The 26786-nt window shown below is 34.5% G+C and overlaps 1 protein-coding gene across 1 annotated transcript in view; it reads left to right on the top strand.

The window, feature by feature from the left end:
• Positions 1-26786, top strand: part of SPATA17 (spermatogenesis associated 17) — a 97780-nt gene that overhangs the window by 7519 nt on the left and 63475 nt on the right. The window contains exons 3-5 of the mRNA XM_083828868.1: positions 4-85; positions 6283-6333; positions 11804-11907. Of these exons, the coding sequence (XP_083684994.1) occupies positions 17-85; positions 6283-6333; positions 11804-11907 (224 nt within the window). The 5' untranslated portion in view covers positions 4-16. The remainder of the gene's footprint in view (positions 1-3; positions 86-6282; positions 6334-11803; positions 11908-26786) is intronic.

The raw sequence follows: 26786 nt of genomic DNA, 5'->3' as shown, positions 1-26786 counted from the left end.
TAGACATCTGAACAAAATGGTGATTTGTATACAGAAGCGGTGGAGAGGTTATCAAAGCAGAAGATACTTCCGAAAAATAGTGAAGGTAGAAAACTAGTTTTAAAAATCTTATTTGCATATTTATAGAATAAGTATGAAGTAATTCATTCATTTGCTTTGAAATTAAAAAGCTGAAACTTTGATCCTTGATATACACAAACACATACTCAACTGTTATTATCATGAAAAGTGCCATTGATTTCAGTAAGCCCACTCGTGGTGGTCAAGTTAAGTTAGTGCTGAAGCATTGGCAGCTCTGGAGTATTTGTTCCCAAACCAGCAATAAGATCTGCTCATGCAGAAGCCTGCCTGCATGATGCTAATTGCAGGATTGGAGCTTTTCAAGATTTTTTTTTTTCCCACTGGCAGAACTTTTAATTCTGAAAATAAAATAAACCCATGTCTGTATATACTGCTGTTCTATGTTTTAGTGGTTTAAATTTCTTACTTAATGAACCTTGAAGTATTTGAGATTTGCCTTAAGGCACACAGCAGATCACAGTCAATCTAATTCCCTTGACAGAGTTGAAGATAGCAAAACTATATGATAGCATACTAGCTAAAACCTTCGTTAACAGGTTTAGGAGATTAAGAAAGAGCTAATTTGTCTTTAACATAAACCAAGTTCTTAATATGTAGTTAGCTTCACTAATTTGTCAATTTATGTTAATATTTTACAATATTTTTTACTTGTTAGTCATTTATTCTTGATGAATTTTGTTAAACAGCTGTTCTTAGTCAAAACAGACAAGTCAAGCAAAATGAAAAAACCTGAGCCATAACAGGCTAAAGTCCATACCTCCTATGTTTTCGAGCCTAAGGAGTTGTGTGCCTGAAAGCTTATCTATTACCACCCCCCCCCCGCCCCAATCTATCAGTAACCTAATTAAAAGTTTTACCTCTTCCAGTTTACCTGGCTTAATTATGAATCATCCTTCCAAGCTGTGGTTTTCAGTCCATCTTCTAAAACGCTCTTATTTTTGAATACAAGTTAGATAGCTGAATAGTTGGATTAGATTGGCTTTTTTGTTTGTTTGTTTGTTTTGTTTTTTTTGTTGTTTTAAAAACAACAACAACAACAAACGGGCAGGGGACTTAACTGAATATTGTCTCTGAGTTTAGGGAAGTTTAGTTTAATCTAGAAAACCTTCTGTAGAAAAAGAGAGAGATGATAATGTTAAAATTTGTTAATGAAAAGAAAGCATCCATGCAGCCATGTTGAAATGCTAATTTCATTGTTAATAATAATCATTTTCCTATTTTAAACAGAATGATGTCACTTCAGAGACTTATTTTTATGTAATAAGATTGTAAAAATGGTCATGCCTAGATAAGATACAAAAAGAATACATCGCTACCATGCCTACTGTCCATTGCAGAGTTCTGAGTGAGACAGTAAATGAGATGGCAAGCTAATTCTCCCCAGAGGGCCAACCTGTGGTATAACCATGAAAGGCAGTGGGCACAAACTGGAAAAAATAAAATTCCACTTAAAAATAAGGCTTGATTAACTGTGAGGCTGGTCTAATACTGGAATGAATTGTCCAGAGAGTGCAAGCCATGTCTGTGGAGTCTCTGTCCTTGGAAATACTCAAAGCCCAACTGAACAGAGACCTGCACAACTTGCTCTAATCAACTCTGCTTTAAGCAAGGGTTTGGAACATCAAAGGTCACTCACAGAAGTCCCACCTCTCCATGTATCTATGATATGGAAAGTGTTTTACGTCATGTCTTTATTATTTCTTTATTCTTTTGTACTCTTTTCTTAAAAATAATCTGCCCGTTACATTTTAAGACAGGCTTTCCAATTAACATTCCCTATAATAACCCAGCCAAGGTAACTAGCACCATAAAAAATCCTTAGCTTTCCATTCTTAAAATGTATTTCTGAAAAGAAAAAGAAGAAAGACTTTATGTAATAAAGCCTGGTTTATGTGCTATTATTCAAATAGACATAACTGACAAGCCCTTGCCAACTGTGAAGTTCTGTGGAATAACATACAATAAAATATTGGGCAAACCCACTTAAAACACATTCTAAATCCTACCACAAATCCATCCAGTTTCTGGATACTGGCACTTATCTAGTATTAGCCAGAGCTTTAGAGAAACAGAATCTCATCAGCAAGCTTATGAACTGTACAATCAGTATAGAAAACCATCTTTTCCATCAAAGTCTTCATTTTGTGCTTGTTGTCTCTTTAGAGAGGACTAAATAGCACAGCCTGATTGGAAGCCAACCTGAAAGCCATGCAAGTAGCAGATAAAAAGACACCTTTTTGTCCCTTTCGACTACTGTACTCGATATTGTATGTTCTCAGATTGGATTTAGATACAAAGTTCAAGTTCATTCCCTATAGTCATCCCTATCTTTATGCACTCAATGACAGGGTGAATTTTAATTTTTTAATGAACTGGGTGAATTTTGGAAAATTTTAAAATGAAACAAAAACCTTCTCAGCAGCCTAATGGAGCTTTTAAGTTAAAAGATCCATTAATATGTGTTGAACTCTTGCTAATAACACTTGTAATGACTCCTGATGATGAAATGCAATAATACACTTGACATGACAGATTTTTTTGTATTTTCTTTTTCTTAAATAGAAAAATATTTGGTCACTTTAAATTTTTCTCATGGTAATAACTGGATTGGTATCTGCTGCCAGCAAACAAGGCAAAGCATATGCACAAAATACCCATGATTACTTGATAATAAATCATTTTAATGATTATATTCAAAATTGTGAAATGTGAGTGGTACTGATGCGGAAAATAACAAAGGCTGAGGCTCATCAGATTGGCTGTCCATATGTGCATTACTACTAGTATTTAATTTGTAACTCCTCTAGTGCTGCTTCTGTTGATTTTTAAAATATATTAAGTCAAAAAATCCCACTATTTATAGTGCTTATATGACCAAAATTACATGCCTTTCTGTATTCTAATTGTAGATGCTTTGGTAAAAAAGTTTGATTCCTAATATTGATACCAAACTAAAATTAAAAACTGAGTTCCTATAGGTTTTTTAACGCCTTAGTTACATTGGTAGTACTGGGTTCTGAAAGTCTTGTAATACCTGCAGGAAAGGATGAATTTTAAAACCCGGCAAACACCAGAACACGAATCAAACTGTATGTCAATGTTCCTTTTTTAATACTTCTCAAAGACAAGAAATCACCTGTTAAGGCAAATGGGATTCTAACATTTCATTGGTATATGAAGTTGGTATTCATGATAGGCATATTTTTAGCTCACTTTGGAAGGACGTGCACTTGTAAAAAGTGAGTGCTTTACGGCACATAGTTTGAAATCATCTTAAATAGTTTAGCTTGGACTCAGTAACCAGTTCTAAATTCCCAGTTCAATAGGAATTAGGCAAATGCATATTTGCTCTATAAAAAAAGTGCCTGTTGACTTAGACCACATGTTCATTCCTTCTTTAAATCTACTTTCAATCAAATTTCTATTTCTCCTTTGAAATGTTACCTTGTATTATCTGTTTAAATACAAAGAAAATGCTAATCATGATCAGGACACACTTGTAAGTTATCCCCAAATGTGTTTTGAAATAGGAAGAAAATGAGAAAGTAGATTAAATGCCCAGCAGTTTATACACAAAAGATTCAAATAGCCATTAAAGTAAACTAGTAGAGAGACATATATAAACATCAAAATGGATGCAAGCACTACCTAGTTTGGAAGTGGTGGTGGTGCGTGTGGATTGGATGGTGAGATAATTCTTCCCAGAGTCAGCCTGCAACATAACCTTGGAACTGGCACCCAGTGAAATGATGACAGGCAATGGGCACAAACTGAAATCCAAGAAATTCCACTTAGACATGAGAAAAGTGGACATGAGAAAGTGTCTTCTGGACAACAGGTACCCAGTTTTAGAAAAAAATCTTTTGTTTACTAGGAAAGCTCATAAATGCAGACTTGAATTAAGCATTAAATTATGCCTATGCTTTTGTGAATAGGGATGAATACATTGTCCATCACTTGTGGTAGCAGAGTTTAGTGCATGATAATCAAGATTAGAAAACAGAGGGCAAATCCATTTGCAAACAAACCTAGATGGCAACACAGACTTTGGCTGTGTCCAAGGGTAAGGTTGTAAGACAAAGGACAAAGTGGTAAGAGCAATGCTCCATTTGACTGAACTGTCATTTAGAGCAGTGTTGAATAAAAGCAGGAATGTATAATTCCGATTCTGTTATGTGTGACCATGTCAAGAAGTGGAAGCATAAGGCCCAGATTTGTCACACCTAAATGAGGTATGTGAGTTAGGAACCTAGTTGCCATTGACTATCTCTGTAAATAGTATAGGGAGATGCATTTGCAGAGCCCTTCAGCACTTCACCAAGTTCTGTGGGAAGGTGATCTCCCTGTTTCAGTACTGATGACATAAGGAACATAACGACAGTAGTCCTCCAAGTTAGGGTCTTCAGTGAGTTAGGGTGAATTCAGATCAAAGTGGTCACAGCCTTCAAATATGAGAAGAATAAACAAAAAAGAGTGAGATTGTTTAATTTAATCACCGACGGGCAGAAATACAGTGATCATTTTTAAGCTTAGAAATCTCCATTAAAAATGTAATGAATCTATTTGGTGGTGTTGAAACTCTTGCATTCTCTTCCAAAGAAAGAAAAGATGAGCTTCAAAGCAAAATTATATCATTTTAATTGAACTGTTTAAGCACATACCTAGACCTGGAAACCATTATTTCATTCAAATATCTACAGTTAGCATCACTTAGAAAACATTTACGCTGGGAGAAGTGAAGATAGGGTCCACTATTTATTCTAATTCATACCTTTGGAACTGAGATTCCCTCTTACATATATACATATGTATGTATATATATATATAAAATGCACTTGTGTTTGTGTATATATTTAAATAAAACTTTTTTTTTTTTTTTTAATTTAGCAGTTCTGCATTTTTCTTTCAAATAGGGAATATCTTTTCTCCTGTATCTGTTATTAGTAGATTGGTACAATATTAAAGTGAGCATTTAAAATGTACCTTAATTAAACTGCAGGAATTATGCCTTGCTTAATGTAATGAAGAAAGAGAATTTAAAATGAAGTAGCATCATTGTGTTCATTTGTAAATAACATATTGCAGCCAACTGTTTCTTAATTGCCCAGACTGTTGATAAATAATCCAGTCCTGCTGCTCTCCACAGACAATTTGCTTTGGATCAGACTAGGCAATTCAAATAACACTAATTACAGTGAAACCCTTTTATAGTGAATTCCTGTTTGCCATGGGGGAGAAAATCACTATATCAGGGGAAAGCACTTTTGCCTTTGATTTGTGTCTAAAACATGAGAAACACATAAAAGCTGCATGTTGTTCTAAATAAAGGACATACTCTTGCATTCAAAGTACTTATATTTTACTTTTTATGATACAATTGTGAATTATGTTCATTTTGCATTTGTAATTAGAGGGCGGAACAGATGTGAAAGCTTAGTTTAAAGTGATGTATCCATTAAAATAACCTATGCTGCCAAGTGATTGCTTAGTATAATAGGGGATTCGTTCACTATGAGAGGAATTCTACTTTATTGGAAGGAAACCAGGACTTCAGAAAATGTTTTCTATATCAGGGGATTCACTATAACATGGTATCATTGTATTTATGATTTTATGATGTTGAAATGAATATTAAATGAAACAAAATTCCCAAGGATTACTCAGGAGGCAGCTAAGTACATAACATTTAGTACAGATGGTTGGAAGGCACAATTTTGCTCCATCACTGCATCCGTATCCTTGAACGATTTCGACTGAAGACAGCATTTCTTTGAATTTTTCATTAAACCAGACGTCTTGAAATATGAATTCCTTTTATGTTTCTGTGAGTTTTGGCTAAAAGAACCCCAGTGAATAAATCATACAATACTATGTGTCACCAGCACTTGTGAATATTTCTGCTTTGTTATTCTACTCTCAGTAGAGCACCATTGATTATCAAACTCAGCGGAGAGCATTTTATGATCATATATCTCCATTAGCTCTTACTTTGACTACCATAGATTTTTCTGGTTAAGCCTGCATTATGTATTAGGAAGCCTATCTCTTCAATACAAAGTTTGATTTTATTCTCTCTAAGCCTAGAACTCTTATTATGTATTATGTATAAAGATTCTTATCTTTTATATGTAAAAATAGGAGCACTGTCTTTGTGTAACTGAAATATATGCCATCTTTTTTTTTTTTTTCCTTTATTCACAGACAGCATATTTTATTATGAAGATGAATTTCTACAATGAAATGGCTGTCAGGGTAAATATTTCTTCACTTGTTAAACAAATGAAAAGTCAATTGCGCTCCGAATTTGCTTTTAATAAAATGAGCAAACCAGAATAATATACACTTGATTGATATGCTGATGGCAACAGCGGGAAATAGTACATAGTTAAAAATTAAAGTTACACTTAGTAGTCTGGGATGTATTTGAAAACTGTAGCTGAAATTAAGGCATTTGTGTGTGCCTTGCCCCATTTAAATGTTCATTGTACCTTACCATATACTATAATGATAAAACAAACATTCTATCTGGGAGTATTCTTACAAATGTAGACATATATTTAATATTCTGACAAACAATAGGACTTCAATGTTCGTTGAAGTAGCGGTACATATCTTTTTGTTAGTACATTAAAAATGATGTATTGAATCTCAAAAGAGTTACACCACACAGGACAAGTTCATTCCTTAAATATAGATTTGGAACTGCACTGATCTCGTTGATGATATTACAAGTGATTTTTGCTAGATGAAGAAGACTGTAAGCAGTTCTGGAACTTTAATAAATATACAGCAAATGAAGTTTGTTGTGGGGCAAACTGCAAAATATCTTAAACTAAAATTAGCATATTTTTTTTCCTGAACTTTGGTACCGTACTTAAGCAAATAAATAAAACAAACAAGGTAAGGACATGAGATAATCCTTGAGATGAAATCTTTTTGCCTTCCTTAATTCTTTTGTTTTGTGAAAAAGAACTGCTTTACTTTAGTGGCTTATATCTCCTTAGGCAAGGCATCTTACATTTTGAATTCTACCAAATGTAGGGATGTGGTGAGGATGGAGAATAAGCCAGGGAAATTTCTGTGAAGTAGGAAGATGCCCAGAATGAAATTTAATTTTGTGGTCTCTCTGTCTCCCAGATAAGTCAGAGTCAAGAGATGTGTCATTAGGTTCCCATCAGGTTTTTGACTTTTCTGTTTTTTTCAAAGGCACAAAAGAGAATCTTACATTTAGAGTATGTTAGAGATCTGAAGGTGTTTTACAGCAATCAAATTGCTCAGAAATGCAAAATTACTTTAGTTTATTACTTTGTTAGCTGGTTTGAAAGTATTCCACAGGGGATAAATGTTGTATACTAATACAGTTGAAATCAGTGAGAAAACACGAAATGCAAGCCATCTCTCAGAAGTTGGCTGTGTACTTTTAGAAGGCACTTGAAGACCAAATTTCAAAGGTAATTATGTATTCTAGTCAAATGGAGTTTTGCATTTGGTCTTTCATTTTTGAAAGAAATTGAATGTGTTCCCATTCATTTGTAATGGAAATGTAATGTTGAATCATTAGGTGATATAAATCTTCAAAGTACCATTTTTTCAGTCGTCCTTTTCTTTAATGGAAATTTAAATCAGTAGAAAACAAGAGAACAGACCTTTATTTAGTTGCAAATGTCAGAATCCAGTTCTCCTCTATCTGAATCTTGTGCAGCCATATCAGCAGAACGGATTTTAAATGCTACCATTCTGAAACACTGAATGTGTTTTTTTGCCATTATCTGGTTACTGAAGAACTAACCAAGGTGCAGGACAATAGTGATTGAGGCCCATTGGCTTTGTGCATGGAAGATGTATGGCCAGAATTTAAGTTTCCTAAGCCAACAGTGCTTTTCATTCACACATTGTGAACTTGATTCACTGAAATATTCTGAAAATAGAAAAATAACAGTGTATTTTTTTTATTTGACCACTCAGTTTTGCCACACAGTATTATTGAACTGTTTATTCCAGTTGCTATTCACTGATTAGATAGGCACTTTTGATTTTGATATTAGAAGTATTACTGAGGGTGTGCACATGCTCATAGTTTTGGAGTCAGTCTACATCTCTGTCTCCCTGTATTGCATTTAGTTGTAACCATAACTATCAATTTCACCTTTGTAAATTAAAAGAGAGAACTTGTTTTGATCAATTTTACTTTTGAGTACTAGTTTGCAAAATGATTCTCTCTCCTAAAAGATTTAAGGTGCTATAAATTTTCAGCTGCAAAAGTAATCCCAGGGAAAAAAATATTTCCACGAGCAGATGGCTTTTGATATATCAAGGTTTTGCCATTTGTTTTAGTGCTTAAAATAAACATTATTTATAAGACCACTTACATTTTGATGTTACTTAATGAGGAATATGCATCATTGATTTGACTAGCTTAAGAGGTCATTTAGAACTTGCCCGTTAACAAGCTGTAATCTGCTGAGCACACAATGACTTTGTTTAAAATTATCTGTTCAGTGCTGATCAATGACAATAATTGTTTTGTACCAATCACTGTTGAAACTTGCTAATTACTTTGAAGGGCATACACACTTGTCTCTTTTTTTCCTAAGAATTTTTAAAACATTCACCTTGGAATTAAAAAGAAATATTGTCATAACACATTACACTTCATTTTAAAAGCAAACATTTGGAACTTTCACATTGCAAATAAGAACATCATCAGGATCTTTGTGTAAAATGCTCTTTTCCAAAGTGATTAGTCTTCAGTCTTCTAATCTCTGACACAAGTAATTAGTGAAGCAGAAATCTAGCATAAAATAATTTGAGACGTAATGCAGTTTTTCTTACTTATGTTTCATTCAGTTGAAGTCAGTGAGGTCATTCTGGACAGAAAGTGGTGTAAATAAAGGTAGAATGTGGCATTTAATTGGTACACTGAGCGCATTGGAGGTAATTATAGCTTTATACAATTTTACCCTTTGTCTTTCAGTTTGAGTTTTGATCCTTTAACCCACAAATATCTAGTTCTATACTTATAACTGTAAGGTGAAGACTGTCAGAAAGATTTTCAAAGGGACCATAATCCTGCATTAATGAGCACACAGCTATATGGGAGCCAAGTTGCTCTTGTTGAGAAATATTGAAGCCAAACAGAGAAACAAAGCTAAGATCCTTATTCACATGCAAAGGATTTTGCTTAATCCCAGATCTCTGAAGGCATACTCATTCTTTCCTCTTTCTATATCCCTTTTTAACCTGATGCACTTGTGTATGAGAAAGGGAGTTGCAAAGACTGAAATTTACTACCACCTTGTGAAAAGGAGCATGTCTAGCATTAACCTTTCTTTCTCCCATGTTCAACTGCTCACATAACTATTATTTATTCATATTGTAACAATGTCCAGAGTACAAACCTTTTAAATTAAAAGCAAATAAGCAACACATAGGTAAAAGGAAATAGCAACTTTTTGTGTTAGTTTTGAGTCTTGTTTGAGAAGACGAGAAATAAATGGTGATGCAAAAAAGGGGAAATAGAAAGGTGTGCTAACGCTAAAAGAAAATATCCTATTATTCCTCATAGCTTTAGTGGGTCATTTTACTTTCTTGGCAACATATCACTCAAACACTTACTGAAAGCTTTTCTGTGATGCTTATTAAATCTTAGATAAAGAGGTAATCACAATCGTACCACCAGGTATCATCGGTTTAGATTAAATGCCAGTTTTTACTTTAAACAATAGTTTTGGCTTCCGTGATTGAAAAATGGTACCAGAGAGTACCAGAGTTTGAAAGAATGCAACCCTTAGTTAGGCTTCATATAGGCGGCTCCACTATGTTACTGTTTTCAGCTCAGGAAATTGCAGCAGTTGCAAAATTGATATAACTTTTGTCAGTTATCATAGCTAGTGGTACAGAATTGGACTGCAATGGAAGTGCAAGGAGTAGAGACTATTTTGCCTGTTACTTAAGAGCACTCCCAAGACTCGAAGATACAGGCTATGCAGTTGCTGAGTGCAAAGGCTGATTAGAAGTTTGGGCAAGGGGCAGCTTTTTTTCCTTGCCTTCTTCCCAATTCAAGCACAACATGATACTCTTCAAACACATACATTGTGCTCTTTCTGCCTCTTTTACACCATGTTTCTTTGGAATAAGAGATAAGGAAAGATAAAGCAAATGAACAAACAAAAACAAAAAAAAAGGGATTTTACTCCACTTACCAAGTCATAGCTTAGGAAAGAGGAAGGTTGATGCAAAGGAAAAGAAAGAAAAACGTTCCCTGTAGATACAGCAAAGAGTTTAATTTCTTGAAAAGTCCAGTAGCCACATGTCCACAGGACAAGGAGAGCTCTTGGCAAATTTGAACTTTTTTTTTTTTTTCAATGCACTTGATGAAGCTGGGTAGCTTTTAACCTTGGAGTTACTCCTAGACAGTAAAACCTCAGTCTTCATGGTTTTTCAGTGTATTGGATTCTATCATTCTGCTGATAAGCCTCTTAAGATTTTGAAGCTATAAAAGTCAAGAGGTGCAAGTTGGAGCAGGAATGAAAGTAAAGCAGACTAGAATATGGAAATTGAGAACTTAATTTAGAAATACATTATGAAAAAAAAGAAACAATGCAAAGAAGGAAGAAAATAATATTTTGTAGCTAGGTAGGTTCAAGGATGGAAGAATGTAAAGAAAGAGGAATAGAGACTGAGAACAGAAAAAGATCATTAGTCTATTTTTCAGATGTACTGATCTATAATATACTGAACTGTTACAAGAAAGAAAATGAGGACTGAAAACAGCCTTCAGCATGACTGATAAGAGTCATTGTGTCTTCCTCCTGCATCAGGACAAGTGATACAGTACATATGGATAAATATGGCTAGCTAAATGGCAGTAATGATAATTCTTTACCTAATTAATACTTCCTTAACCTTCCCACAAAACAGCCAGTAAACCTCTTGCATTTCAGAAATATGATTAGAATTTTCAACTATGAGAAAAGGTTTAAACAGTTTTGTTAAATTCTTAAGGAGACTCTGGCTAGACTGTCTTTTATTTAAACTGATGCATTTTATAATGCATCAGACTAAATCCTTTTTTGTGGAGGACACTATATAGTGTCTGTTCTTACTATAATCTCAGGACTCGCTACAGATAAAAAGGTTTCCTTTTCCAGTTCCTCCTGTTAGGCAGGAGGAATAGTATTTTGTATAGAAGATTATAATTAACGTGTAACAAATAGACACACATCATCTTACATGGGAGATGAAACAATTGCAATTTGTAAATGATGTTTTCAGAAAGCCTTATTCACTGAGTTACTGGGAGGCTTCCATTCAGTTTAGATCATATCCAGAGCACATAGTAGAGAGTGTAACAAGATATTAGTGAAGTGGATGATTGAATAAGGAATGTATTCCATACCTTAGAAAATAAGTACCACTTCTGTTAGTTGTTTTTTATCATTCTGGCAGCAGCAGACACTTCTTTTCATTGCCATACCCAAGCAAAAACTGTGGTTTAAAATTTGATATTATTTCTTAATGTTGACATTTAATATTAAATTCATAATACCATTTAGCTACAATATGTTACATCCCACCCACATTTTCTTCACTGAAATGTAGTGGTGCATCTACTTGATATCACTTTTAAGGACATGCTATTCTTTGGGAAATACAACAGACATTTAATATGCATGGAAACTTTCTATTTGAAATATACTAAACAAGTTTTTATTTCCTGTAGATTCAGAAAAGATGGCGTGGATATTATGTCCGAAAATATATCCATAATTATTATGCACTGAAGAAATACCTGGAAGCCGTTTCTGTGAATAATGAGATTGTCAGGTAAAGATAAAAACTGTGTGTGGTAAAAAAATTAATTTCCTTTTCTTTTATTTGTAAGAAGTTTATGGCAGTAATTGAATAATTTATTTGACTGTAGGATCCCTTCCATTGTCAAAAATATACATATATTTCAGTCATTGTTCTCTTTAATTCTTGGCCAGTGCGTGTTGTGCCACATTCTGTTCTTATTTACACTGTTATGAATTCTAATTTCTTTGAATGAACTGGAAGTACTCTGGGTTTATACCAGCTTAATTTGTCTCTTTACCTATATTCAAAATTCATTGATTGTTATGTTCTAAATATGGTTTGTTGAACTGTTTTTTTTCCTCCAGTGTACTCAAACTAAAGAGATTTTTGTGCTTTTTTTTTAAAATTTGATTATTGTCAAATCATAAAAGTGTTGATTTGAGCCATAGTATAAATATTAATTGATTGTAATTGTTATTTGCCTTTGCTCAAATTCTCACAATCACTTGGGAAAAAAATTAAAGATCTGCTGTGCTGGGATCCCTGCTTCTCATGCTGTCATATTGGTGACTGTACACTGTAGAAGGCAGACTTGAGGCTATTTTAGAAAGCAAAGAGGCTTGCTCTGTGGGGAGCATGCCTGTAAAGCAAAAGCTTAGATGAATCCTGTACGCATTGGCCTAAGTGCTGGAACAGTCACAGCACATCAGAACCTCTTCAGGCCTAAAGACTCTCTGTGGAGGGTGTGTGGGCAGCCCTCAGGCCTTGTGAAAGACCTTGTGTGGACATGGTTAAGGAGAATTGTCTTGTGGTTATAGTACAGGTTCCCCTGTTAGATTTCTAGCTAAAACTGTTGTTACTATATGCTCCTACTCCTACTCTATTAGGAGAAATATCCCCTGTCTTTCCCAGTACTTAAGTTGAAAGCTTTCTAAGATAGTTTAATAATATCCCTCTAGCTCACTTGATGTTCTGGTACCTAACTATTTCTTCAGGTAACAGAGGAAACAAACAGACGCAATACTCGCTAGCTGAATATAAGTATTACTTTCTCAGTGTAAGTGAAAGAGTGTTGCACAAAATCCATGCAGCTTTTGCTGTACAGAAACGTAGGTCAAATCTTTGCGTTTTGAAATAGAGAAATATGAGGAAGTCATATTTCTGGAAGTCTCATCTAGCTCACATGGCAGGGGCAGTTCAGCTACAAGTCTGTTACAGAAAATAGCATATGTAAGTTTTATATGTAAAACACAAATTAACCAAATTTTTTTTTGAACACTAATTATTAATTTCTATTATTTTTCCGCTATTATTGTTGCTGCTACATCCTCTTTGTCATAGTGTCATAACTCCTGCATCACATTGAAACATGCTGATAACTGTCTACACATAATCTCTGATTACTGTTCATTTAAATGTATTTTTATGTAGAATGTTAGATCACAACTCAGCAAAGCCAAACTTAAAAAATCTGTCATCTCTTCAACAGTACCTTCAAAAAAATCTGTCATATCTTCTTGTTTAGAATTCCTTGGAGTTTGTTTTTCATCTTGAAAAGATAAAATCCGGGGAAAACTAGACTAAATCAGGGAAAGTAAACAAAGCCATAACTTTTCTGGTCTAAAACGAATATTAATGTATGAACTGCAGAGACACAAACTGCTTCTGTGCTCATAATAGTTCTCACTTTCTCTGCCTAAGCCTGAAACAAGGCTCATAAGTCATCAGATTGACCATTGATGTGTGCAAACAGAACAAGACAGCAAGTAGTACTCTTGCTGTACTGAACACATTGATGGGAGCTTTGTATTTTATTTCTCTACACCCACAATAGATCTCTGTTGGGTACACGTGATTTTGGAGGACTACAAAAATATTTCTGTGTTTCAGTACTTTCACATGTTCATCAAATTCCATAGTATTTATTTCAGTTCATTAAAAAACATAAGGCATATGTATTGGGTAGGTATTTTAGTCAAGAAATACTTTTGTGCAGTTTTTCTTTAACAGATAAAGTGAACAGTATAATTTTAAGTACATGAAAATGTGTCAAAGTTGGCCTGAGCTTTTACTTGGTATCTTACAGGTATATTGATATTCTGCCAATTTGAATTCTATATTCTGGAATTCACAGAAATATTTTTCTTTCAGAAAAAAAAATCTGATTAAAAAAATGAAGATAAAATATAATTGTATGGGGAATTTGATCAAATGGAGAATAAATATCATTTCACTTTTAAAAATGCGTCTTTTCTCAAGTCCAATCAAATATTGCTGCAGTAATTCTTTGCTGGAGTATATTTGAAAACTAATATGTAAATTATCTTCTACATTCTTTTGATTAAATCTAACAGATGCTTAGTGAAGATCAGGTGTAGGCCCTCAGCCAAACAGATTTTTCCTGTCATTGGGCTAAGTTGTTGCCAACTGCTTTGGCCCCAAGGTGGCCCTGAGTAGGAAACACCTACTAGGAATACTGAAGGTGGAGGAGGGATTCTCTGCGTATTTCCATCCCCCTTCACATTAAGTGGAAGAGTATAAGTTCATTGTTGATAACCATTTATGTGTATATAAAATTATTGCAACAGTTCATTGTAAAAACCAGTAGGAATTGTCTGAAACTGAAGGACGGTGTTTATGAAACTGGCTGTGTTTTATTCCATCTTCAGCATTATGGAAATTTACATGTTGGCAGACAGAGCCATTAATACACTTGTGCACTTAGATTAAGCAGCCTTTGAGTGTTTCACACCTCCAGAACACCACAAAACAACAGAAGCATGATATGCAAAGCAATGCAATTGCTTTCTCATTTGTCTTACAGTTTCATTCATGAGAATATATGGTTTAGACCTGTGCCAGTACCAGTATAGAACCTAGTTTCTCCACAAATAGTACTAGAAACACAGTAAAACAGAAACTGATTTTAAAAACCTGGGTGCTATAAAAAGAAACAACAAACAAACAAACAAAAAACAACCAAAAAAACAACAAAATACACATGAAAACTTTATCACTTCAAAAGTTTAAGCTGTATTCGTTCTGAAATTATGATGCAGTCCTAATCTGTTTCTCAATCTTCTATAAAAATGATGATAGAATTTTTATTTATCAACAACTACTTGAAATCACATTGCAAGTGCTTTCAAGGTACAGTTTTAACTTGTGGTCTCCAGAACCAGGACTTGTGCTTATTTTTCTCCTTTTTCATTAAGGAGGAGGCTGTATAAAATTACCAATCACTTGCTTCTGTCTAAGAGAAACTTCACAAGAAGTTACTGTGGAATTTTGGACATTCTGTTAGTTTAAAACTCAGTATGTTATATGAATTACTGAACAGTTTGTTGCCTTCTCTCTCCTCCTTCCACCTCCATTTTTTTTTTTCAATGCAAGACACTTCTCTTACTAAGGGGTTTTCTCAACCAATAGCCACATCTTTACCATTCAGCTTTAATACAAGCCGTCCTTATTTAATAGCTGCCCTCATTTAGTAGCCAGACCTTTATCATTTGTCTTTACTGTGAAAACCCCAGGAGAAAGTAAACTTAATAGAAGCTGCCCCAGTTTAAAGCCATAGAGGGATGTAATTAAGTTTAACAGAAATTGATTTAACAGAAATTGACCTAAAATATAATTAAATAATAATAGTCATATTATGTGTGAGTTTGCACACCTTAACAGACTGCTTATCCTAACTTAAGGCACTGTTTTCATATGAACTAGAGATAGCTGTCTGTTTTAACTCCCAGACTGGCTGAAGAATGGAGAGATCTCCCTCCAGCACTCCCATTACTTGCCACCTCTGCAGAACCAATGTTTGATGGCTGCGGGTGTCCCAAGTAGAGTCCCTAGTAGTTAAGCTGAGAAGAGATTCAAAGAATCCCTTGACGGGTGACAAAAGAATGAATTTGAACCCTAAACTCTGTCTACATAAGGATGTACTCTTTTTTTTTTTTTTAACTTTTTTTTTCTTGACTTTCGCACAGTTTAGCTTCAGTGTAACTTTGAAATGAGTTTCTTAGTCCTGAATTCTGATATTCCTGCAAGATTTCACAGAATCACAGAATGGTTAAAATTGGACGGGACCTCTAGAGGTCATCTGATCCCAACTCCCAGCTGAAGTAGAGACACCTGGAGTAGGTTGCCCAGGACCACGTCCAGGTAGCTTTTGAAGATCTCCATGAGAGAGACTCCACAATCTCTCTGCGCAACCTGTGCCAGTGCTCTGTTCATCTGTACAGCACAGAAGTGCTTCCTGGTGTTCAGGCAGAACCTCTTGTGTTCCAGTTTGTGCCCATTGCCTCTTGTCTTGGCACTGGACACAACAGAAAATAGCATGAAATTAGGAACTTCCAAAACAAACAAGTAGGAAACATAGTCTTAAATAATATTTTTTTTTCTCCCAAATTTTGCTGTTTAGATTTTAGTAATAATTCTTATAGCACCCATTATGCTCAATATGCAATAACACCCATTTGTACTCAAGAAAATACCAATGCATACTGTATTCTTTCCAAATATGGATTAGTTGGATGGTTGTATACATAAATGCGTGCATTAAAATAAATTCCATTACTTCTCACTGAAGTTAGTGTATTTCTTTTTGAGGAGAAATACCTTGTTTTGAAATATTCTTAAAGCTACATCCAACATCTCTAAGACTTGGTAAAATAGTAAACAAGGGGAAATATGCCAAAAGCAATTAGCATAGATTATGACTTCATATGATGCATTAGAATTTTGTTTTATGTGAAACAATTTCCAATCCGTGATAAGCAAATGGACATCACTTCACATAAATTAGCATGCTGGTGCCATTATATCAGAAGAATTTATGGATAACGTCAGTTGCCCACAGTGTGATTAACTTACAGTTCTTTGACTAAGGTTATCTACACGGTGGCCTTTAAACTATAGTAAAGCAACTTTGCTATATGTCAGGTGTGCAACTAGAGATAAGATTTTGGGATGTAGTGCTCCGTTTGCTGATGAATGGCACCATTTAATTTTTTTCCTAGGTACAGAACTCAGTAAGATAGCACTATCAGAAAACTAACAAAGCAGTGGCAAGGTACTGGTGTAGGGGGTGCTTGTGTCAGGCAGGTAGTTTAGCTTTCTTTGCTATTGAATGAACACTGACTTAAAGGTAGCAAACTAAGACCTGAGTCTAGCTTTAGCAAGCATTATAGTGTATTTAAACACTGTTATGATTATAAATCATGAATTTCACACACTTACAGGATTTACATCAATTTTTTCTCTCCGCTACTGTTGGCTTTAGTAGTGAAAAGACCTTGAGTGTGGCCCTCAATAGTGTGATTTTCATCCAAGTTTGACTAGCTGTTGTATCAGTGGATTTAGTACCACAGTCATTATAAAAGCTTCTTAGTCTTCTAGTATTGCCAGCAAAATAGATAATGCAAAGTGATAAAAACCACTTCCTTGTCAGTACATATATCCATAAGTCCTTTATGCAGTCTAATTTTTTATAATATTAATGACCAGTGAAATACAATACTGTTATATGTTGCTGGTGATCTAATCCAATGTTTAGCTTTTCTGCAAATATGTCTGATCTTGTAGAACTGAAAAAAGTAATAGCATGGAGCTTATTCTTGATTACTGGAACATTACTGAGGCCTATTTGCTTTTAACATGACAAGCACTTTGCTTCTTAAAACTTTTGAGGTATTGCTGTTTTTCATAAAGAGGGCTTGAAATAAATTATGGGTTGTCATACTAATATGAGGACAACTCGCTCAGCCTCCATCTGTCTGCTTCTTTCTGATAAAGATAAGTCCAGGTGCTGGCTATTTTCTCAAGTGTCAAAGTGTTTTGAAGAATGTATATATTGTCTTATAATTCAATTAAAATGTTCCTCCTCATTGACTGCAGAAGCAATTGATTCTGTAGTCTATTTTCAATTAGTGCCAAAGCCTTTCAGACAGCTCCTTGGAGTTCTTGCAACAATAAAAAGCTCATTTTTGTAATGTTGTCTTTCGCTTCATGTTTAATTAACTAATTTATCTTCAACACATCTTCTTTTCCTTGTCTTCAAAGATATCTAGAAGAAACACATTATGCCTTTTAACTTATCTACCTGTATTAGAATTTTCTGAATGTAAATGTATCCTGTTAGCTTTCTTTGGGAGATACAGAAACAAAGACAAGTGCCAATTATGCTTTCTTTCATTTAAATATTAATTTTGAGTGGTAGTGCACGTAACTTGAGCCATCTATGCCTTTTCCAGAGGACTTTAGGTGTAACTGCTAGATCTGGTAGGAAACTTGGAACTAAAATCCCAGATCACTGAAGATCCCAGAGTACTTCCATGGCTACAAACCTGATATTGTTAGGATGAGTAAAATATAAAAAATGAGTTACCAGAGTCCTCTTTGTGATAACACATGTAGTTATATTATCTACAGTCATGCAATTTGTGATTGCTGTTTCTTCTTAAATTTTGTTGTCCATAAATCCAGCTTTCTTCACAGATTCAGAGCATAAAAAACCTATGAGAAATCAACCCATTTTCATGTCTTCTGTTCACCTACCTTTGTAGATATTAACACAGTTACATATACATATATGCTTTTAGGCAACTTGTATGCTTTTATTCCTATAGGTTTTTAATAGTGCATTTTGCAAACCAATAAATATTAGATTAAGTTTTTGTCTTTTTAGTTTGGTCATGAAATTTAAATGAACTGGCTAAAGCTGTACAGCAGGCAATACCTTGCTTTAACTCCATAGGAAAGCACTTTCTGGTTGTACTGAGGTTATGGTAGGAGCCATTATGATTACAAAGTAAGCTAAATTCCCAGTGCAGATTCAGCTAGACACACCTCAGGTGTGCCTTATTCTATTTATGTCTGTCTTGAGCAAGTGATGAAGGCAGTCTTACCATATTGTTTAGCTAGTTCTGTGTAATAGAGATCAAGTTTTTCGGATAAGCATAAATAGTATAACTAACATAAGTAACCAGACTGTAGTCTTTAAAAATATGAAGGTTGTTATTTCCTCTTTTTTTTTTTTTTTTTTGTACAGCACTAAGCACAACATTTGGACTAATAGCTTAAACATTAAGCTTTATTTCACCTCTGTCAAAAGAAAAAAAAATAATCCGAGTCTGTAGAAAGAAATTTTAGGTCCTGCCATTCACTCATTGAACCATATTTATTTTGAAATTGGTCTGTTAAAATTACTGATAGCTCATAAAACATTTTCTAGAGACTGACTAAACTTAGCATTTTGTATTCTCCTACATACGCAGGCTTCACACTTATGTTTTGTCTGAAGCAGGATCCTTGCTGTAAAATAAGTAGAAAAGGGGAAGAGGTACAGTTTCATTAAGCTCTAACATATCATTGACTGTCAGGTAGGTCTTGTTATGCTGTCCATCCTCATTTAACTATCCCACAAGATCTCTTAATGAAGTTAAGCCCCAAGTTCACTCCAGTAATTCTGTGGCAAGAGTTTGTGCAATGTAACAATTCATCACTTGTCAGGAAGGCACTTTTAGTTTATACATTTAATAAGGGCATCCTCTAGCTTGGTTAATTAGAAGTGAACAGTTTGCATATTTACTAAATGCGGAGTGTCATTGCCACCACGGCCTATTGCCTACATGAATTATTTCTCTATCTGCAATAAACAGCTGGGTAATTATTACTGCCATAATCAGATAAATTCCCTCTGTAAGGCTTTTCTTACATGGCAATTCTTTGAACTCATCCAAAGCTGAACAAAATTTATGAACTCCAGCAGCTAGGACACTTTTTCATAGTGTAGTGTCCCTGTTCCTTATTTCAAGGACATGTAGAGTATCATAAATATTGTGTAAATTAGGAGGATAAATATGATTACCTAAAGATTACATATTAATAAACTTGATTTTCAAAATATAATTCTCAGGTTGTAACTGATTATATTATAGCAGTTTTGGTTTTATCTAGTTGTAGAGACATGACAGGCCATCTATATACAGGCTATACCAGGTTATCAGGGAAGAGCTCTACCACTTGAAGGCTAAAGATGCGTGAGAAAGTATATCAATATTTTTTTTTGATGTGCATTTTGGAGAACTAGTCATTTCAGGTGTTTAGGTCATTAGAAATATGACAAATTTTACTCAACTCATTTAAATAATTTCTTTTGTCATTATAAAGAGGTGATGGTATACAATTTTCAGTTCAATAACAAAGCATAAAATTTAAATGCATGAATTTGTGTTACATTAAAAAAATAGATTTTTTTCTGTTGTTTGCTAAAGCAATTTGTGTACAAACAGTTAAGTAACGAAGCTTGCTTTATGCTATTCAAATAGTCCAGGTCATATGTGAGTGTGTGCATCTACAGATACATCAGTGAGTACTTAATTTTCACATACATCTTTTCCAGAACCTGTTGGATTTTAGCTTATTTTTGTGTTCTCTAAAGAAACAAAAGAAAATCAAGACACCACTTTTTTTTTTCTAATTAAAACACAACAGTCCATTTAATTTAACACCACAAGTCATGTTTTTTTATTATAATGTAAGATACTGTGACTGAGTGTAACTAAAAATTTGCCGTTACCTGCTCACTTACTTCATAGCTTAAATTTAATTAAATAAAATAAATAAAATAAATAATTAAATAAGGAGCATACCTCAGAATTTTACAAAATGTGAGCATTTTGAGATATGACCATTTTGAGATGGCAGGTGTATTAAGGACTACCAAACTAAGTAAGGTGTTCTTTGCACTGCCTTAACCAGTGGGTGGCTTCTGAGGTTAGGTTGCATTTCTCATTTCACATTTACATGAGAAAAGTAGAAGCTACAATGGTGTAATCCTTTGAAAAGAACCACACCACAGTTGTGTTCTTAGAAGTGTGGTATGTAACCATTTGCATTTTTGCAAGCACAGGATCTGATTTTTGACTGAGGATAGCTTATTGATATTTCTTGGACTTTTTTTATTTTTTTTTACGGTGGCAAGTCATCATCTTTCCTATTGTGTTGGTAATATTCTACAAAGTCTCACAGAAATGTGTGAGATGCAAAGCAGTATATAGCCTCTTATCACCACTTCGTTTTCTTTTTTTTTTCTCTGAAGAAAGGCCTAAGTAACAAAAATGGATTAAAAAAAAAAAAAGAAGAAGAATGAATGCTTTTGGCGTATTACTTTTAGATAAACTAGATCATTAAAAATAGCCACTTGTGCTATCTAAGAGTTCTCTTAAATCTGAGCTCATTCAGATAAGCAAAGGGAAAAATAATTTTCTTATATTTTTACAGAACAGTAAATATATACATATATATTTATAGAACAGTAAGGAGGCATGACATATGCTTGGCTTTTTTTTATTTTATCTAGTGATGCTCATAGTAATCTGATCTTCTGAATCAGATGGTCTAGTCTGACTTCAGATCTACCACTAATATCATACCCATCAATAACAAATTTATAACAATATTTATAAAAAGCACAATAAGCTTTGGCTAAACAAGATCTAGTTTGATTTAATAACATCAAAAGATAGGAAATACCCTTGGTATTCTACTCCAGGAGTTAATTACCTTTGCCATTCAAAGTATGTCCCAAATTTCTCCATTTAATTGCTTTCATTTCATCTTTGAACCATAGCTTCTTGTTATATCCTCCTCTACTAGACTGAAAACACGTTTAATATCCAGAATCCAGACATAAATATCGCAACCTTTTAGTTTTCTTTTTGATAAAGAAATAAAAATAACTTTAAAAAAAAAATCTGATGTTTTGTCAACTTATGTACAGTTTTATATACCTTTTAATCATAGTCATAAAAAAATTTTCTTCAACTTTTCTTCAACTCTGTGAATCACACTTTACAAGTCTTGCAAGCAATTTTTTTGTTTGTTTGTTTTTCTAAGCTGTGCAAACCATTTTCCTATTGTTATCCCCCTTTCAAATTCTTCAGACTCTTCACCTTGTAGGGATAATTACATGAATCCATTACCATTAAGGTGTTTATCCTTGACAGTGAAGCTAAATCCCAGTTCTTTTACCTTGAACTTCATGGTTCCTTCTGCCTTCAAACCAAAACAGTTTGACAATGTTTAATGCAAACTTTTTCAACTTTTTTCTCCAGGTGGGCTACTATTTTCTTGTCTGATTTACTAGCTGATTGAAAAAAAAAAAAAAAGTTTACAGCTTCATCTAGTAGACTAATCTGATCTTTCAGGTGCATGGTACCCAAAATGATGCAGCACGCATTAGTCTACTTGTACTTGGTGGTAGGAGGCATCACCATCATATATCTTTGCAATGTATTTACTCAAGAAGTCAGATTAAAAATTATATGCTTAGATATAGACAATAGGATCTAAACATTAGAGGTACTCCTTAGCATGAATCCTTTAGGATAACTCCTTTAGGATGCCTAAATCTCTAATTAAAAGTACTTTGTCTTATAAAGAAGAAACCAAATTTCAGAGAATAAACTTTAAGTCTGAGTGTCTTATTGCCTATAAAATGCATATTTTTTGGCATGTTGATTACTTCAACGTTTTTAAGGCAATAAGAAATACGGTATTCTAGCATTTTTTAAAATTGGGTTCTAGTCAATAATTTCAGATCCCTCATTAGCCACTGCTGTGAAACAAGTACACGCACACAAGTAGCTACAAGTTGCGCTACACACAAGTAGCACTGAAATACTTTAAAAGGTCATATCTCTTCCAGAATGATTGCATTAGCTATGTTAAAAATCTAGTTCTTTGTGGTGTCTTTCATAATGTTTTATGCTACATAATGCTTTTGTGCTTCGTTATGCTTTTTATGCTTCAGCTCTGGGGCCCTCAGCCCAAGAAGGAAATATTCGAATGAGTCCAGAGGAGGGCCGTGAAGATGATCAGAGATGATCACCTCTGCTCTGAAGAAAGGCTGAGAGAGCTGGGGTTGTTCAGCCTGGAGAAGAGAAAGCTCTGGGGAGACCTTATAACCTTCCAATACCTAAAGGGGGCCTACGGGAGAGCTGAGGAAGGACTCTTTGTCAGGGAGTGGAGTGATAGGACAAGGAGTGATGGCTTTAGACTAAAAGAAAATAGATTTTGATTGGATATTTGGAAGAAATTCTTTACTCAGAGGGTGGTGAGGCACTGGCACAGGTTGCCCAGAGAAGCTGTGGATGCCCCATCCCTGGAAATATTCAAGGATGGGGCTTTGGGCAACCTGGTTTAGTGGGAGGTGTCCCTGCCCATGGCAGGAGTGTATGAATTAAATGATCTTTAACGTCCCTTCCAACCCAAACCATTCTATGATTCTAAAATTTTTTTTAAAAAAAGACATCATAGATGCTCAAGTGGTAACACAAACTCTGTACACAAATTCCGTACTTGTGGAACTTGAGAAAACCATCACGTACTGAGAATCACTGTGAAGTTGTGAGATTTGGCATTACTTCTGTGCTCTGTGTAATGGGCCAATACAGAAAAGCTCTCTCTGCCTTACCATTGTAAAACCCATTTAATGTGAACAAAATGTAGTATTCTATTTGCAAACATGTGCAAACTCCTATATGAAAGTGAAAAATACAAGTCAGACAGTAGACCTCTGAGTCAAATTGTTGCTTAATACCCTGAGAAAGAAAATCAGCTTAGCTGATGACCTTTAGAAGTTATAACGTCATGTTTCCTTTTTAAATCACATAACGTTGAATATTGTAATTGCTGCCAAGTACCATATATGAAGGTAAAAGGAATATAGGCATGTCTACATTGTCCTGCACTGCAGCAAAGACATAACAGTTAGGTTTGTTCTAGTACTGTGAACAGCTTTACTGTAGCAAAACATAGCAGTGTGCTTTCCTCTAGTTATTACTGTGCAGATGGTAGCATACATAATCTTCTGGGAATTGTAGTGCCAAAAGATAAAAAATACTTTCACATGACATTCATTGCAAACTTTCATTGGTAGTTGCCTATGTTTAGACATCCTCTTTCATGTGTTGCTGGAAAAATTAAGAACTTGACTACTAGCAGCTTAGCACTGACACTGTGCTAGAAATGATCACTGCTGCTGAAACGCCATCAGAATAATTTGTGTTGGGGATCTGTAATCCATTCAGGACCAAATTTCAGCTTCGTTACCCCCAGTTACTAATTTCACTGTTTAAGCTAATCAGGGTAATTTTTCCGTGAAGAGCTCAATAACAAGCACAAACGGAATGAAAACATTTTAAATAGTTGCACCCATTTGCAAAATGAATACTTGTCCATAGCTGTTTTTTTTTTTCCTTCTTTCCTGTTACTGTTAGCTATATTACTATAAACCTGAGCATAAGTGAAGTCGAACCAGTATACTTGGATACAGTTCCTCAACCAAGAGAAGCTTCAGTAGTGTTGATGTTCTTATGCTACATCCATAATCGGTAGATTTTAAAATTTAATTAAATCAAAATAGTTAAGCTAACAAAACTTCATAGTTTAAATCAGACCATTTACAAAAATGGTTTTCAAGTGCACAGCATATCGTGCTGCTAATCTGTAGGATGTAAATTCAATTTAAGGATTTATATACATGAGGAAAAATATTTGGACTGCTACATTAATTTTACATGTTTCTGGAAAATGAAATAATTTGGTAGATTTTAAATATGTGTGAGGAAATTTTCTGTATAAGTTGATATTGAAACCTCAATTAGAAAATTCTGTATAATGGATTAGGGAAAATACTCCCTTTTAAGTTATAAACTGACTTTGTTACCAGTATCTTCAAAAGCTGTTGTATTCTGTTGAGTAACTGTGAAGCAGTGGAAATTGGAAGGATACATCAGTCTGTTCTTTCCTATCAGCTGATACATGCTGTGTCCTGATCTCCTGATCTGCACAAGGTATTCATTCACTGTATGCCCTTCACTGCTATGTTCATCACATTTCCTACATACTGTATTGATCACACTGTGGACCTTGACAGTTGAACTGGTATGTCACCTAATTCCATTGTCAGTATACGCTATGTAGTTACAGGAAGTTGGGCAAAATATGTTCTATTATGCACAAATGATAATGGAATTTTAAGGTGTTATGAATTTCTTTCTGTAAAATTAATGATAATAGAATCTATGGGGTGTTTTTTCACAGTCGCTTTATTTTTGTTTATTTTTTCATCCTGAGGAGTCATATTAGTTTCATGTTCACTGCACTGCAATGACAGAATGGTAATAGTCCTCCAGATTTTGAAGAGAGATGTGTCATGATTAAGTTGTCGAACAGATTGATATAATTAGTGTTGTGGTAGGTGTTCTAGACCTCATGACCCTAATAACTGACTGCACCATTGAACGTCTGTTCCACTGCAACCTGAGATCAAACATTTTGATCAAGAGTTTCTGCCAGGATGCATGTGTGTACTGAGTGTTCAAGGGCAGCAAGCTGCCCCTCAGTTCCTTCTACTGCCCAGCATTTTCTCTGGTTCTTGACATACTTTGTAAGCTTTAAAAATCTATGTATATGTGTGCTTGTACATACAATAGTGGTAGGAATAGGTTTAATAATGGCATTTACCTGACTGACATAATTTTTATTTCCACATCAGGTGATTATGTCAACTCAGCCTGCAGAAGTCCAGCTGCTTGTATGGGACTTTAATGTCTCAGGACAAGGGAAACATTCTTTACCTGGCAGACTGGACACCTGCTCAGAAGTTGACATTAATTGACCCTACTCTTTGGAGTCACTTAAAGTTCCCTTACAAGGATAATCACTTGGGGTTCAGTTCATTTCTCTGTGAGAAAATACTCCCTGATGCAAGGCAGATTGAGATCTGACTTTTTATTTGCATCTCTGATCTGCAGTCTTCAAGTGAACTCCAGCCATTTACCTCCTTTCATTAGATCCCAAGGAATACTGTTAGTGTGTATGTCTGCTTTTCCTTGATCCTCTATAAACAAAAAGGAACCAAATGACAGTTGCGCCTGTCCCATCTTTATGTTTATAAAAAGGGTATGAGGACATTGAGAACATTCAGGATACGCGTGTGAACACATATTGCATTGCTGAGTATTATGGTTTTGAGCATAAAAGGCCACTTGAACAGATACATGAAGACAGCACATACCTTACAGTAATCTAAGTACCCATTTTTTCACAGGGAGCTCTCTGTGGTATATGAACACAATACCTTAAAAGAAGTATAAGTAGTGATTCTTGTCTGAATCTCTTGCACAGTTCATCAGTTTCCTGACATTTGAGAGCTGTTAAACCCATTCTCTAACCTTTTAGTTTACTTTTATATAAACATTCAAAGTGTTGGAAAAAAAATAGGAAATAACATGCATCTTTATGTTGTGGCAAATCACAACTTTAAAATACTAATCAGAATAGTTTTTTTTTTTAATTATTATTTTTGCAAGATTCATGTGGCTTAGCATAGGATGTTCTGTAAAACAGAGCTAACCATTGATTCTTTGTTTTTTCAACAAAATGATCGTATAATTACTTTGAAGACTTTAAAAGTTTTCTTTTACTGAAAATGATGGGATTTTATCATTACCAAGAAGCAAACACCTGTCCTTGTATTAAAAATGCACCCCGATCTGAATGTAAACTAATGCATATATCTGCAATCAGTCTGATGGGGTAGCTCTTTTAATTTTATACTAGCTAATGTCTATCTAACAAAGTAACAATGAATTATAGAAGCACTTTCTGGACCTTTATCACTTATGTTTTGTTATACTTGGAGCAAATGCTCTCTGAAATCCTCTAGGTATTTCACAGAGGAAAGAATGTTTATCAGTACATTGCCAATGAGTGGTATAATTCTCAGGTATTTGAATAAAATACTCTGGCAAATATTTCAGAACAAATAATATATGTTAGAATGGATTTATCACATATTTCACTGGGCAAGGCTTCACAGTTGCAAATATGTCACGTAACAT

The sequence above is a fragment of the Anser anser genome, assembly GCF_964211835.1.
Source record: "Anser anser genome assembly, chromosome: 3".
Classification (NCBI taxonomy): Eukaryota; Metazoa; Chordata; class Aves; order Anseriformes; family Anatidae; genus Anser; species Anser anser.
This window is presented reverse-complemented; position numbering and strand designations above follow the sequence as displayed.